Source organism: Protopterus annectens, chromosome 3.part1 (assembly GCF_019279795.1).
Source record: "Protopterus annectens isolate FY-2018-M chromosome 3.part1, PAN1.0, whole genome shotgun sequence".
Classification (NCBI taxonomy): domain Eukaryota; kingdom Metazoa; phylum Chordata; order Ceratodontiformes; family Protopteridae; genus Protopterus; species Protopterus annectens.
The window spans coordinates 162,554,730-162,571,703 of record NC_056732.1 but is presented as its reverse complement, the minus strand read 5'-3'; the positions used below and the strand labels follow the sequence as shown (position 1 = coordinate 162,571,703).

General features: G+C 38.6%; 1 protein-coding gene across 9 annotated transcripts in view; it reads right to left on the bottom strand.

Moving 5' to 3' along the window:
• Positions 1-16,974, bottom strand: part of SVIL (supervillin) — a gene marked incomplete in the record, with an annotated part of 2,930,183 nt that overhangs the window by 117,832 nt on the left and 2,795,377 nt on the right. For all 9 annotated transcript variants that reach the window (XM_044066681.1, XM_044066680.1, XM_044066686.1 and 6 more), the window contains 1 exon segment: positions 9,065-9,208. In XM_044066681.1, coding sequence (XP_043922616.1) covers positions 9,065-9,208 — 144 coding nt within the window.

The window sequence follows — 16,974 nt, the reverse complement described above, 5'->3', positions numbered from 1 at the left end:
TTTAGCTTGTAGGTGCATATCAATTTTATTGATTAATTGTTTAATGATGTAACTGAATGATTTTTGTGACTATATAAAGTGTGCTTTAGTATTGTTAGTTTACTCCTTGAAGGCTTACTGTGGCCAAGGCGCTAGAGTGAGAGACGGAAAATAAAGCTGCTTTTGGATCCTGTGCTGACTCCTGTTGTTTTGCTGTGCTGCTTTGCTGTGTTCAACGTTGTTGCTGCTGTTTTCATGGCCAGTGATCCTGCATTAAATATTCCTAGGATTTTTAGAGAAGAAAACCCTGGTTCTTCTCAAAGGACATTAGATGGCTTTTTCAACACTAATTCAGAACGTAATTATGATCGTCCTGAAAGGACTGCAGTTACTGAGAATGTAGTGGATATTCCAACATGGGAGCGCTTCCTTGCAGAAACTAGGAGCAAACGCTCGAACAATCCATTTGCAAATATTGGTAAGCGCTCCTTGGACTTCACTACTGCAGTTAAGGCTATTGTTTCTAAACTTACGAATTTAATGCATAAAGAAACAGCAACATATTATAATGTGAACAGTTTATCTAGATATCTTGAATTAGATATCATTCCCAGAGGCCTTAGATCTATAAAATTCCCATCTGAATCATTTAATGCTTCATGTCAAATAGACAAATCTTTTCAAACTAGATGGGAGTGTGCTGCACATCAATGTTCGAGGGAATGGATAAAAATTCAAATAGAAAGAGACAATGTTAAACTTGTCAATTTAAAGAAAGATATTAATGCAGTGTGCAATAACTTGGTTACTGTGTTAGATCGCACTAGACTGGATGCTTGTTTCAGAGATATTCAAGACAAAGTTCATATTTTAGAAAAGAAAATAATTGATCAAAGGATGCATAAACTGCAAAGGGACTTGAGAGACTTTGATAAAGGCAATGTGTATCTTTTTCGTAATAATCAACGTACCCGCCTTGTGGCTCAAACATCCAATCAAAATCCAGATAACAGAGATAGACTGGCTAGTACCTCTAGCGTTAATACACCTAATCAAACTTTAGATAGATGTCTCAATGATGTAGAGACCAACGAATTTCCGGGTCTGCCGTCTCCAGCGAATCGCCAGTTTTTTCCAGATCATTTTCGGAACCCAGGTTACGCACAATCACGCAAAAGAGGGTTTGGTGAACAGGAATACTACAGAAATGGGCCTCAGCGCCCTTGGAGAGACAATAAAAGAACCAGATGGTATTGAACTTTGTTTGTTAACAAATAATGTGGTTAACCTATCTGGTTTTGACATTTCTGAACATTTCTTATCAGTTCTAAATTGTGGTCTTAAATTTGTACCCACGGTGCTTCCGAAACTGTATGACTGTAAAATTGAGCCGTATAGTTTTATTAGGAAGCTTCATATGTGGTACTATTTTAATGTTTTAGTACCTAAGAATGACATTGTGCATGGTTCAAGTTCCGAGTATTCTATTTCAGACTCAGATGAGTCGTTTGTTTCGTGTGATAGTGAAGTTTATGAACAGAGGTATATTGATACCTCAGGTGTTAAGGTGAACAGCACCTTTATGCCTCCGTTTAGTCATGAAGGCATTAAGAAACTACACACGATGTTAGAATTTGAATTAGAATATTATTTAAATAATTTTGATAAGAATGAAGTTGAATACAATTTATCTAAATTAGAATGGCTGGAATTGAAGAATTTTTCACAACAGACAGAACTAGTTATAAAGCCATCTGACAAGGGGAACAAAATAATAATCATGCATAATAGTCAATATTTTAAAATGTGTTGGGATTTATTGAGTGACTCAACAGTTTATAGTATAGTTCATCAGGATGCCATTGAACAAGCTAAAGTTAAATATATTAATTTAATTCACAAAGGCCTTCGCCTAGGATTTTGGTTAGACAAAGATGTGAAAGGGAAATTTAGCCTAAGGGATACTGGACCAGCATATTTTTATTGCCTCCCTAAAATACACAAAGACCCAGAAAATCCACCAGGCAGACCTATAGTGTCTGCCAGGAAATATTTTTTGCACAATTTAGGTGTAGTGTTGCATAAAGTGTTGCTAAAGGAAGCAGTTTGTCTTCCTTCTTATATTAAAGACTCTTGACTTTTTGGACAAAATAAAGTCAATTACGTGGAATAAAAATATGTTTTGGGTCACGTTGGATGTTAAGAGTCTTTATACAAACATTCAACATAAATACGGCCTACAGGCGTTGTATAAGACTATGGGAGATAAGTCATTAACTCACTATGTGCTTGATTTGACACAATTTTGTTTAGAAAACAATTACTTTTGTTTTGACAATTTGATTTTTCAACAGAAGCAGGGAACAGCAATGGGTGCTCCCTTTGCACCTATGTATGCAAATATTTCCATGGGCCTTGTAGAAAGGGAATGTATCTATAATAATGAATTTGTACAAAAATATGTTAAATTGTATTATAGATTTATTGATGACTTAATATTTTTATGTGAAGGAGGTAAGAATTATGTACAAAATTTTGTCCAAGACATTCAACAAAATAGATTTAACATTTGTTTTGATGGTTTACAGTGTGGGAACACAGTTAACTTTTTAGATGTGAATGTACAGGGTATTGATGGTCAACCCATCTTAACTAGCTTACATAGAAAATTTGGAGAGCCAAATGATTTTTTGAAAGCTGACAGTTGCCATCCCTTTCATGTTATCAATGCTTTACCATATGGAGAATTCTTAAGAATGTCACGTTTATGTAACACTGATGAGATATTTTTTAAAGAGGTTCATAAAACTAAAAAGATGTTTTTGAGAAGAAATTATGATAAAAAGTTAGTTGAAAGTGATATTGATAGAATTATTAAACTTAGATTTGATAGATCTAATAAACAAAAAAGCAGAGATATTTTTATATCTAATAAAACTATTAATTGTGTAGATAATTTATTTATAGTATCTAAGTATAATATTTGTAGTAATATGATCAAATCAAATATATTACATTTTTGGGAATTTTTAGACAACTTTGATGAATTAAAGAATTTAAAGACAAAAAAATAAATTTTTTCTTATACAAAAGGTAAAAGCATTAAAGATTTTGTTGTATGGACTAGGTTTTCTAAATTAATTGTGAAAATACCCATTCAGTTAACTATTTTGGGTACTTTTCCATGTGGAAAATGTCAAGCTTGTTCATATATACATAGAACTTTTTTCAAAATTAATAACAAAAAATTTGATTTGGAGGGCTCATATAACTGTAGAACTAACAGGGTAATCTATGCCCTCAAATGTGGTTACAATAAATTTTACATCGGTCAAACGAAAAGAATGTTTAAGGTTAGACTTTTAGAACATTTGAGGGATATAAGAAATAAAAAAATGGAGAGCCCTTTAGCTATACATTTTTGTGAATTTCACAATACCAGTAGTGAGAGTTTAAAAGGCACCATTTTACAACAGGTAGCTAAAATGGAACCTGATGAATTAGTTGTATTACTTTTAAAGAAGGAAACTACTTTTATTTTAAAATATGACACTTTAGTACCTAGAGGCTTGAATACAGAATGTAATTGGAAGAATGTTATTTAGCTTGTAGGTGCATATAAATTTTATTGATTAATTGTTTAATGATGTAATTGAATGATTTTTGTGACTATATAAAGTGTGCTTTAGTATTGTTAGTTTACTCCTTGAAGGCTTACTGTGGCCGAGGCGCTAGAGTGAGAGACAGAAAATAAAGCTGCTTTTGGATCCTGTGCTGACTCCTGTTGTTTTGCTGTGCTGCTTTGCTGTGTTCAACGTTGTTGCTGCTGATGATTAGGATATGAGCCCAGTGAAGGAAAAAGGCTCCAGTTTCCAGGCAATATGATAATGAATAAGGAAACAAAGTGGAAAACTGACTTTTAATTGAGAACTATCTTCTGAAATACCACTTCCTCCAGTAGCTGATCATGGGCCAAAGGCATCTGTTGGTTTACAGTATCCACTAGGAGTTCCTGCTGACCTGAAAAATTTACTGGTGAAAGCAGAAAACTTTGTTGGCTTTCCTACTCCCAGATCTGCTGAATTTTCTTCAATACAGTACTGACTGTTGAAGTGAAATGGTCCTGTAAAACTGTGTGGGCTCTTTTAACTGCTTTCATCTATTTTAGGCTGATGAAGAGAAACCTTTCTTTAGGTCTTCAGTAGTCGCATACTACACTATCTTTGAAGGTAGCCCCCCAACCATAATTGAGACTATTATTAGCTGATGAAGAATAACAGGAAGAATTGATGCCATCCCTCATTTCTAAGCTGACTGGGAGAAGGGTTTACCTTTCAAGCTCAGAAGGAGTTACCAGTGGTGCTGGTGCAACATAAGGGTCTGTAATGCTGCCACTACTTTTTGGACTATTATAACATAAAAGTAGAAAAATGACTCAGGATAACCATATATGCTGCTATCTGCAACTGCTGCAAGACAAACAGCTGGTGTCAAAACTGTGAACTAAAACTAATTGTCAAGTACCTGCCATAACAGTATGTGCCCAATAAACAGTGCAATATGGGGCTCCTATGACATCCCCTGACATATGCATGCTCCCTGACACATGGTTATAATAGCAATCATTATCAGTTTGAGAAGGCCAAGCCCATGTCCCCTTGGTCATTTGGAATTTGTTGCCTTGCATGTCTCTGTCTGCATGGGTGCAAGCTTGCCATCCAGAAGCCACCAACTTCTCTTTCCCAGGAGAGACATCCCACCCTCTTTCACCTGGTCCTTCCAGTACTTGAATTGGGAAACATGGGTTACAATCAGGGCTTCATTAGCCTGTGCCAAAGAGATAAGCTTAGAAGTTGGAGACCTTCACAATCAAACCACTGAATTTTTCCAAAAGAATTGCCAATGACTGATGTGCTATAAACACGTTCTATTTATGTCATTAGCCAAGTATATACCTATGAACATACCAAAATGAATGTACGAACATACCAAAATGAATGAAAATTTCCATTGAACTATATTAAAAATCTGACACTACATGGCATACCAATTTACACATTTCAAACTTACAGACTTTTCAAAAGCAAAATACAAGCATTTCATATCTTACATAGTCCAAAACAGTTCTGTAAAACAAACTCAACAACTTCTTTATTTGAAGGTGTCTACAGAATATTGGACTATGTATATCTCAACTGTGAAGTCATTCATTCATCATCATCATCATCTCACTTTCCTACAGCTCAGCTATTTCTCCTACTCTTTCAAATACTTAACTCCTCATATGTGCATGAGTAACTCACCATAATAGTAAGCATACCTGTAAAAGACTCATGGCAGCAGTATAAAGAAAAAAGCACTAATGTAAGTCTCTCATGGGGAGAGGGTATTTATAGCATGCCCTTGTAAGATCACAGTAGCAAACACTGCCTTATTCCTAAACTGGAGATCCAGCATGCAATGCTTGGCAAAAGCACACAGAAAAGTCCAGCTGGTGGCATGGCCTTCTAAATGCAGTGAGAAGATATATTTTTGAATAAGAATGGTGTGGTGGTTGCAAGCTGTTTAACGTCCCCTGACTGTAACTCCCTGGAGCTTTTATAATCATAACAAAAAGCATTACAGCTGGATAGCCATTTGAGAAGTTTGTTTGGAAACTGTCTTGCCTGCTTTTAGACATAAAATGGACAAATATGGCTTTTCACTTGATTTCCTTCATATGAGCAATGTAGTATCTGAGCTGCCTATTAACATCCAACAAATGAAAAATAATTTCCAGTGTATTCTGTGAATTAGTGTAGATGGTAGGAAATTGATAGTCTGGTTGAATACCAGCTCAGAAACTACTTCAGGCATGAATGGAGGGGTTAGTCTGCATGGTCATCTTGCCTTTTTAAAGTAACTTGTAAGGTTCATTGCACAGAAGGCCCAACCTACAATTCAGATATCCTCCTAGATGAAATGTGCAACAATAGAGTACTGGTCTACCTTAATGGAACCACACCAAATACTTTTCCTACTGCCTGTATCATAACCTACGGAAGACATTGATTTTTGAAGAATAAGCTAGATCCACACTTCCAGCTTTGAATCTAAATGGGAAGGACTCCCTCCTTCTCTTTGGTTGAAGGAGGCTCCTTATACAAAGGATTGCAGCAGAGGAAGCTTGTGCTCTGTAAAGCAGCAACATATTCCTCTAAATATTTTGTGTAGTCCAAGGCCATTTATTAGGATAGCAAACTTATGGCCAAAGGCTAGGCTCCCAGGCATTTGGCTAAATGAAACAGATACCTCAGTAAAGAGGGACATATTAAACATCACACAGATCCAGTTTTTAGTCACTCTCAATAACAATAGGAATATTCAAGTTCCAACATATTTCACAAGGGAATGACCAACATTTGTGAGGGTGGGCATCTGCTGGTGCCAGGGAACCAGCATTCTGCCTAGATATCTCAGAAACCTAAGCACAGCCTTTTGCAGTAGCACATATGATCCCAGTCAGGCAGGAGATGATTCAGCAGAAATAACGTATGGGAGCTGGGTATGCATGAGGTGAAACCTCACCAACTCCAACATCCATAGACGTCAGCAGAACTGGCAAGTTCACCAAGGCTTCTCATTCCCTGCTTATCTAACTGCTAGTCCTTTTGGGTTGTTTCATCTTTCCATGTTTTCATGTTTATAAACAATTATTAAAAGGCTTTCCACAAGTATGGCCTGCATGTACCAAGGTCTCAGTCTTCTTATGGTCCAAGCACACTAAGCTTCTAGCTGTAATCACAGCATTTGTTTCCTACAGATTGTACTGTACTCAAAACATAGCTTCTGGCACTCCTCTCCTAAGCAAAATGGCACTGTAAATGAAGGTTTTAGGTAGTATTTGCTTTCCATATGCACATTTATTTGTCCAGTGGTGTCAAGTACCCAATATGTTTGTTATCAATTCAAAATGTCACATTTTCTGTCCAGCTTAGGCAACAGCAGCTCCATATAATACAATATAAAGAATGTAAAAAAGTTCCCCAACTGGGTACTTTGTATTCTATGAACACTGCCTAGAAGGGACTGATGACAAATAACCTCTTGTGAGGGGGGGAAAAAAAAACAAAGAAAAATATCTCTTTTAAGATGTATAACAACCCAATATCTGGAGTCATCTATCAAAGCTTTAACGTGAAATTGTAAGGACAAATTGTCCACTTTCAGCTAAATCCCATGGACATGTACTTATACTGCAACAGCGATCCCTACAATAGGCATTGTATGCCACTGCCTATACTCTTACACCTCATTTCTCTTGTCCTAACCTCTGTTAAAAACTTCTCCTGTCATCCTAAACTGTTTCCTGAAGCCATACTGTTTTATTTAGTTACTTCCACTACATGCTTCAGGCACTTCACAAATTATCCCTCACCACTTGTCCTATTACTTGTTCCACTCAACTCAGCAACTACCAGTACTTAAAACCCTAACATTTTCACTTAGTAAATTACATGCACATGACCATAGACCATATTTTTAAACTCTAGAACATCTCACCCAAAACTGACATAGCATATACCAGCTCATAACAGGTGCTAGTGGTCTCCTACCCACCATCTTATATATATATATATATATATATATATATATATATATATATATATATATATATATATATATATTCCGAATATAATTAAAAAAAAGCTAAGTATATTTCTCTGACCCATCAGCTTAACAAATATATCTTACTTTCAAAGCAAATTGATCTATTTTTTTATACTTATGCTTTAATGACCACTCAGAATACACAGCTTTTCTTATTTTAATCTTACTAATGCCAAGTCTAACACTAGCCTACCCTCAACTACACACTTAACACCTTCCTATTATCTTGCTCAACCCACCTAACACACACATTACTTCCATCAGGATTTCCCGCACTACTATTTCTTATAACTTCTTAAAAAGTATAAATATCCTACTTCTAATTCCCACATCCCTCTTCTGTTCTCAATGAAATTCCTTCTAAACACTTCAATCCTCAAACCTTCCTAAGGGCCTCTACCTTCCTTCTACAGTCTTCTTACAATAATGTAACAATACTGTGTCATCTCCCATACTAAACACATTACATTCTCTTAATTTGTTTCCTTTGTCTAAACTTTGCAAACTGCTACCATGTTTTTTATGTTACCTGATCTTCCATCTCTTCCAACAACTATTGTGTTTCTTTTTTAATGTTGATAAGTGCTTTATACACTGAATATATTCATCAACATAACTTCTGTAATCCAGCATAAACTATAACCATCTTTATAAATTATATGAATCATATAAAAGCAAACTGCAGGTGAATTGGCAATCCTCCAAATTTGCTGTAGGAATCTGCATGTTCAGCAACAGACTAGCTTCTTACTCCTACTCACAATTAATTTCTTTTGTCTTTCATCCACTGAGTGCTAGGATAGGCTCTGACCCAGACACCCTCCAGCTACAAACTTGATAAAGTAGGTATTAAATAATGAAAGAATACATATATTAACTAATAAGTGAAAGAATCAATCATAAAGCATTGCTCAAAACATTCCTCATAGATGGCCAAACCTGTTCACGCTGTTTTTTTTTTTTTTTTGATTCACTATCATTAATCTTGGGTAGGCATTCACTTTTGAAATTCTTAACACACTGATTTCAACTTTTTTTTTTTTTTTAGTATACTAAGGATCTGATAAAGTCTGTACTGTAACAGATTAAAGTGCTCATTAAAAACAAACCTTCATTTCTGTTTAAAGTTTATTAGTTTTGTTGTTTTGCCAGTATATCATCATTTTTTAAGTATAGTCTACAGTTATCTCTTCTGTACATGTATACCATGCTATATTCAAAGCTGTGTTTGGAACTTTTCACCTCAGGCTTCCATGTTAAATTGCTTTTTTGCCTAGTTTCAGACTTCCAGCAAGCAAAACAAAGCAAATACATAAACCTGCATTCAAATTAAAAGATATTAATTTGTAACAAAAGCACCTCTTACTTTGGTCTGTTTCGAAATGCAATCCTTCCTATATTTAGGTATGCATTTTAATGGATCTATTCTCCTTACCTTTACAGTACTGAAGCACAGTCTCCATGGAGCATTTTCTATCTGTATCCCATCGTATACGTGCTGAACCTGTCATTTCATTATCTGTAGGCCACCAGCCTTGCCAGAGGTAGACTTCATGGTGATTGTCCACAAGGAATAACGCTGTTTAAGGCAAATGGATACATTTGTGATGTAAAACTGTCATTGTATTTTTTTAACAGATATCACTGAATATCTTGTATGGCACAACAAAAATCAAACACAATGAGAAATTAATAGCCACACTGGTTAGCAAATATAATTCTACAAATCAGATAGCCTCTTATTTGTCAAGCCTTAGTAACATAATTGTCAGAACCCAAACAGCCTGTAATTCCTCTAAGCAGGCTGTCTACTAGTCTCAATGGCATGCCAGTTTATCATTGCTTAACTGTCCACTGTCATAATAATGGCAGAAATGTCCCCAATCCTCTTCAGTTATTCCTATCAGAAACTCCAGAAGAAACAATCCATTAAGACTCCAACACAGATAAACAACTAGGAAAAAAATTAGGAACATAAGGCAAGACACAAAGTATGGGACATCCTATTCACAAAAGTATGTCAAGAAGGAACATACGCTTGCAGAAACAGATCCTCAAGGATCTTCTGCAATAATAGGTACCTTACACAACCATTTTACCTTCTGTGGAGCTATACAAGTCATCAGGTCTATACTAACATAAGCTATGAGGAGTTTCCGGACAAAAACTGAGGCAATTCTTAGAAAGCATTCAACAGGATACACATGCAAGACATTACAGGTTATATCATTTTACAGTTATTAATTTTTAAGAAACAATGTGTATAGAAAACAGGTGACCGAGAAAACAGCAGTTACAAAATTCCAGTCAGCCTTGCTAAAGGGTGCTCCTGCATTAGAGACCATTTGCAGTGCATAATGTCTGGGAAAAGTCAGATGGCAGCTAAAATGCAGATTGCCAGAACCAAGGCACCCCTAAAACATGTGGCAGATGCTGCTACATGCCATGAACCATAGTCTTACAGACTTGTAAGGTCCACGACCAGCAGTCTAATACAATAAGTAAGTCAAGCTTACACTGACACAATATTCTCTCTTCCACAGGTAAATATTTGCACCTAAAAAAACAATGACCCAGCCAAAATAAGATTAGAGTTAATTTGCTTCCAGCTGAAGAGGGCAGTATGCTTCTCACTAACATGGTCTTTAAACACCTCAGTTTTGGGCACTGTCCTCCTCGCTTCTAAAATGTTATTCAAAACTCTGAATAGATCCCTCCACTTTGCCTTACTCTTACAATGTATCTGTTCTTCAACACTGAATTAATACAATGTAGTAGAAAATCCTTCATTACACAAACTCCTCAAGGTTGGTCTCTTCCCTACTGATTTATATCTGACTTGAGCAACCTTCTACATTTGGAGATTGTTGAAAACAATCCTAAGCAGTAAAAATTTAAACACATCAGAAGGCTGAAGCTGAGGAATAGCCAAAGGCAAAACCTCAAAAGTCTGAATTCTTTAACACCACACTGCCAAAGGAGACCAGATTCCTAAAATCATTCTCCATGTATTAACACTTTTGTGATAGTGTGAACCAATGCCTAAATGGCTACATCAAGGAAGACTGCACTAAAGGTATTTTTGAAAAGCATTGCAAGCGACCATGCCTCTAATGAAGTAGCCGTTGACAAAGTATTCCATTAGGCAGTTATCCAATTAATCTGTCTGATGGCAAACACAATGCCATCAACAATTCCCTTAGAAAAGGTTTATTTCGCTACTCCCAAGTTCTTGCTCCTTCCCCAGCATGAAAGTGAACAGCTGTTCAGTCTTCCTGCCCTAGTGCACTCTCTTGAAATATAACCTGACTGGACTGTCCATGTCCAGAATGACAAAGGCAATTTCCAATATGATTTCTGACCTGGGAAAGAAAATAAAAAGCTGAATGGGCCAGTTAAAGGACAATTCTGACAGCAATTTTGAGAGAAAATGTATATGAATCCTAAAGGATATTTAATCCTTGTGAAACACTAACTATGGCTCACAACTGGTATGAAATGAGGCCAGTCAATTCTATCAGTCATGACAGTTAGGTCCTAAGGGGTAGAACAGAGATACAGAATCCATTTAATCACATACTTAACCAGCTAGTGTCAGTCAATACCAGACGGTGTCCCGGGCTGCGTCCTACATGAACTCCAAGAAGAAGCTAAAACCAAATAAAACTACTGTTCAGTCTCAGCCTTACTACAGGATATGTACCCAAAGAGTGGCGTACAGCAACAGTGGTCCCTCTCCACAAAGGTGGTGCCTCAACGGATCCTGGAAACTATCGCCCCATATGCCTGACTAGCTTGGTCTGCAAAGCTATGGAAAGGATCATCATGGACCTCATAAATAAAGATATTGGGGACCTACAGACACTGGATCCTACCCAGTTCGGCTTTAAGGGCAGATCCTGCCTCTTAAACCTGGTTGATTTCTTTGAAGCAGTCACCAAGGCCATTGACGAGGGGAAGGTGGTCCACACAGCCTATCTGGACCTCGCAAAAGCCTTCGATACAATACCCCACTCGGGCATTATAGATAAGCTCACCAGTTTAAATATAAACCCCTATGTCACTAGATGGGTTGCAAACTGGCTCAAGGACAGAACCCACATGGTTAGAATGGCTGGAGCCATGTCAGACTCCAAACCAGTTACAAGTGGCATCCCACAAGGCTCAGTCCTGGGACTTCTCTTGTTCGGTATATATTTCGCGGAGGTACAGGCCAACACGGAAGGACTGTGGCTAAACAAGTTCGCAGATGACTGCAAACTGGGCGCCATAATCGACTCTCCAGCCGACACAAGCATCCTCCAAAAGGGCCTCATAGAAACAGACAACTGGTGCCAGAGCCATGGCCTCAAGCTAAATGCCAAAAAGTGTATAGTCATCCCCTTTGGCAAAAACAAAGTGCCCACAAATTACCACAAATTGTGGTAATCCATTAAGTACAGAAGAAGTAATTAGGGACCTGGGGACCCAAGTTGATAGCAATCTCTCATTTGACAACCACGTGGCCAAAGTGGTTAGGAAAACATTTTATATAGCCCACCTAATCATGAAGGGATTCACATCTAGATCAGGGGAGGTCATCGTGCCTCTTTACTCATCCCTCATCAGGCCCATAATTGAGTACAATGCCCCTTTTGGGATGTACCTTACCAGACACCTGCAGCAACTGGAAAGACCCCAAAAGTACCTCACCAAGAGGATCAAAGGGCTCAAACAGATGCCATATGCTGCCCGGTTAAAGAAACTCCAGCTCTCTACTCAGTGGCATACCGCTTGCTCAGAGGCGATCTGTGCTTGACGTATAAAGCCATATCCAACCCGGAATTAATGGACATGCTGCACCTCAGAAAATCCAAATCCCATCGAGCTACGCGCTCGAGAGACTTGAACCTCAGCACTGAAATAAATAGGACATGCTGGAGGGACAGATTCATAACCCAGAGGCTCCCTTCACTCTGGAATAAAATCCCAGTCCAGGTTAGGCAGAGTCCCTCATTGACTCTCTTCAAGAGGAATCTTGATGAGTGGATGGGAGATCGTACGTTTACCCCGGGTATCACTTCTGTGTCACTGGTAGACAGAGGCACAGTATACTAACCTCGAAAAAGGGCATAGCAAAATTAATTTATAATGGGTGGCGAAAGCCTAACACACTCTGGCTAGGCTTATAAATGCCCTAGGGCAGATAGCCTAGTATGAACCTATGAACCTATGAATAGATGAAGCCGATGTCTGGTACAGTGGGCCTTGGCCCTGCCTGGAACAGTTTTAATATAATGAATATAATAAAAGGTAATAGCCTTAGACAACCATTTGGAAATAGTCTGTTTTGACACACGTTTTCCTTCTTACCTTCACAAAAAAATTAACTGATTCAAAGATCTGAAAGACTTGTCTAGAGATACCCATGGTATGGAATCTCCTCGCCCCCTCATTTTTTGGATCAGGAAAGAATGGATAGTTTGGCTAAAAGTAAAGTCAGATAGTACTTTAGGAGTAAATGAAGGATTAGTTCTCAAAGAAACCCTGCCCCTGTTGATAACGAGATAGGGTTGACTCAAAATAAGAGCTTGCAACTCAGATACTCTTCTTACATAGGTCAGAGCAATCAGTAAAATTCTCCATAATGTTAAGAACCTCAAGTTAGCCCAGTTACCTTGTTCAAATGGAGCAGGTGTTAGCTTCTGTATCCCAGAATTAAGGCTCCAGGCAAGGGCCACCAGTTTACTTGCAGGTCTTTTGTGCAAACGCCCTTTCAGAAACATTAGGACATGTCTGCATTGAAATAGAAGGATACAAGAGCAGACATCCTGATATGGCCAATAAATTAATTTTGAAAGAAGAATAAGAATGGCCATATGATAGTAAGTCACATAAATACAGTAAAACCAGAGAACAACTAGCCCTAAATGGCTGCTAGTTATGTTGTTGGTACCAACTAGAAAACTCTTTCCATTTGCTAATATATGGTCTTCTAGTAGCAGCCTTTCTCAGCTGCATTAGTACATGCTGTACAACCTCAGTAAACGGATGCCTAAAAGGAGTTTAGATCCGATCATATAAGTCAACTGAAGTCAACTCATGTCAAAGTGTGTCAAACACCCATGTTCTTGTGCAAGACGTTCCTGTCTGTGAGGAAGTGTGTGATAAATGCCACTGGCAATTTCCAAAAGAAGGAAGAGAAACAGTTTTGAGAGGCCATAAGGGAAATCACCATAATAATCTTGGAGGATTCCTTTGAATCTTCAGAAGTACCCTGGATATTAGTGGAAAGGGGGAAAGCAAACAGGAACATTCCTAACGAAGAGAATGAAAAGGCATCTGACTTTTAGGCCTTCGTACATGTAGTCTTGGAACAGAAACTTGCCAGTTGATTGTTCAGAGAGGAGGCAAAGAGGTCTGCTCGAGGAAATCCCCACAGATGGCCCAAAATCTTGGGACTCCCCCCGATTTAGTTTCCATTCATGAGGGTCTGCCCTAGTCCTAGTCCTGCTCAGTTTGAGTGCTGCACAATTTTGGTCTGACAGAATGTAGGATGTGTGAAAAGTGAAACTGTGCAGTGAACCTAAATCGCAAACATGGCTAACTTGGCTAGTCTGCAAAGAGGGCATGACCTGGAACCCTGTACCACATGACTGTGGTATTGTCTAACAATGTGTAGAGGTCCCAGGGACCAAATATGATTCAGAGAGTTGAGTATCCAGATTATGGCAAGCATCTCTTTCATATTTATGTACTGCATCTGTCCTTGGTGTCCCACGCACCCTGCAATTGTATCCCTCCTAAAACCCCAAGCAAAGTCAGGGGCATCTGTGGTGACTGTGTGTTTTAGAACTGGTAGGGAGAAGGGGAGACCTGGATTTAAGGATATCTGTTGTCTCCACCAAATGATTTCTCTTTTGACAAAGCCCAACATTGGGATTTGAAAAGCCAAAGGATGTTAGGGTTGGGACGAAAGAGACTTACGATACCACTATATTTTTCTTTTGTGGAGTCTTACCAAGGGTATCATGAGAATCATAGAAGCCGTGAGACCAGAAATACTGGGATATGCCCTTGCAGTGACCGAAGTTTGAGTAGGAAACCTCAGAAATGGATCTAGATATGGATCTATTTTTTTCCTATGGAAGAAAAGCTCTTTGAACTGAGGTGTATAACTGACACCCCAAGAACACAGTCCTGTGTGAAGGAGTTGATAAAGATTTTCGGAAGTTCTTTTGGAATCTCAGCTTGTGTAAGTGGTCTCTCACACAGACACACATTCCTGACACTTAGAAAAAGACTTTGTAAAGATAAGGAAGTCATCTAAATTTGGAAAAGAAAATATGGATACCCTGTAGCCTTCAATGAGCTATAACTGGAGCTAGAGACTTTGTGAACAGTCCTGGTGGAGTGGACAGCCCAAACAAAAAGGCAGATAACTGATGATGTGATCCAGACGCACAAAACCTTAAGAAATGTCTGAAGTCTGAATGAAGAGGGATGTGATGATAAGCATTCAGTCTTCTTGGGTAGGAGTGTAACAGCATGGCACATCTTGATTTGGCAATATTTGCCCACTCTTTCTTGCAAAAGCGCTCCAAATCTGTCAGATTGTGAGGGCATCTCTTGTGCACAGCCCACTTAAGGTCACCCACAGATTTTCTATTGGATTTAGGTCTGGGCTCTGGCTGGGCCATTCCAAAACTTTAATTTTCTTCTGGTGAAGCCATTCTTTTGTTGAGTTGGATGTATGCCTGGGGTCATTGTCGTGTTGAAAGGTGAAATTCCTCTTCAGCTTTCTAGCAGATGCCTGAAGGTTTTGGGCCAAAAGTGACTGGTATATGGAAATGTTCACAATTCCCCTCCACCTTGACTAAAGCCCCAGTTCCAGTTGAAGAAAAACAACCCCAAAGCATGATACTACCACTACCATGCTTCACTGTGGGGCTGGTGTTCGTTTGGTGATGCAAAGTGTTGTTTTTGTGCCAAACATACCTTTTGGAATTGTGGCCAAAAAGTTCAAATTTGGTCTCATCAGTCTATATTTTCCCACATGCTTTTGGGAGACCTGATGTATTGTTTTGCAAATTTTAGCCAAGCCTGAATGTTTTTCTGTGTAAGAAAAGGCTTCCATCTTGCAACCCTAGCCCAGACATATGGAGAACACGAGAGATTGTTGTCACGTAGTACACAACCGGTACTTGCCAGAAATTCCTGCAGCTCCTTCAGTGATGCTGTAGGTCTCTTGGCAGCTTCCCTGACCAGTTTCCGTCTTATCTTTTTGTCAATTTTGGAGGGACATCCAGTTCTTTGCAACGTCACTGTTGTCCCATATTTTCTCCTTTCACTTGCCCAAGTGGTCTAGGAAGAAACCCCCTCATAGAATGAGGAGGGTCTGCAAGAATGTGGCAGTAGTTTGTTTTTATACTGTACTAACCTGGTCTCCCAGGAAGACAGTTACATCACTCCAGTAGTTGATGGGTCTGGGGGATTTATCTTCATTAGTCTCCTACTTGGCGAGCCATCACCAAGGACCACTAGGTTATTGAAGTGGTAATGGTTAGCCCTGTTTTGAAGGTTTAGTGTCTTCTCACAAAATGAGCTCTTGTCAGGAGCCATACATTCTGCAAAGTGCTTGGGACAAGTGTTAATTGAGCACAGGCAGCTAGATGGCTTAAAGACTAAATTCTTTGTCTCACAGTTCCAGGGTTCTGATTTCAATCTTTATATGTGGTCACTGTGTTTGTGGCACTAGAATGTTCTGCCCATGTTTGTGTGGGTTTTCTTCAGGTATTCCAGTTTCCTTTTACCCAGCAAAAACGTGCTAAGTTGATTAGCTACACTGAAGTGTCTGACTATGTTGAATTTACTCTTGTTGTTTTGACTTACAGTACCTAAAAGGGAGACTCAGATCCTTAAATAATACAAACACTTACTTGAGACCTACTTCAGTACTTCCTGGTGCAACCTATACTTAAATTTGTAGGTTCTTTCAGTGGCAGTATTAAGGCCCTCCCCCACTCATATGAATCTTGACAGGAACCACCGCAATTTATGTTCTTTATAATAAACTTTCACAGAGAAGCAGCACAATAAGGGACTTACTGCATAGGGTTGACAACAGCACTCCAGTTACAAGCTCTACAGATCCTTTCTAAACAAAGCATGACATTTTGCTTACCTACTTCTCTCACAATGGGTCCATATTATACCCTCGAAGCGTTAGCTATTCGAACACTTAATGGTCGACCCATAAACAGCGAAAGCTGAAAACCGCAAACGGCCACTTCCACAAATTTTTCACAGGGAAAAAATTTGCTTGGCCGTTATCAGGAATTTGCCCTTTTCTCCAATGTAGTGCAA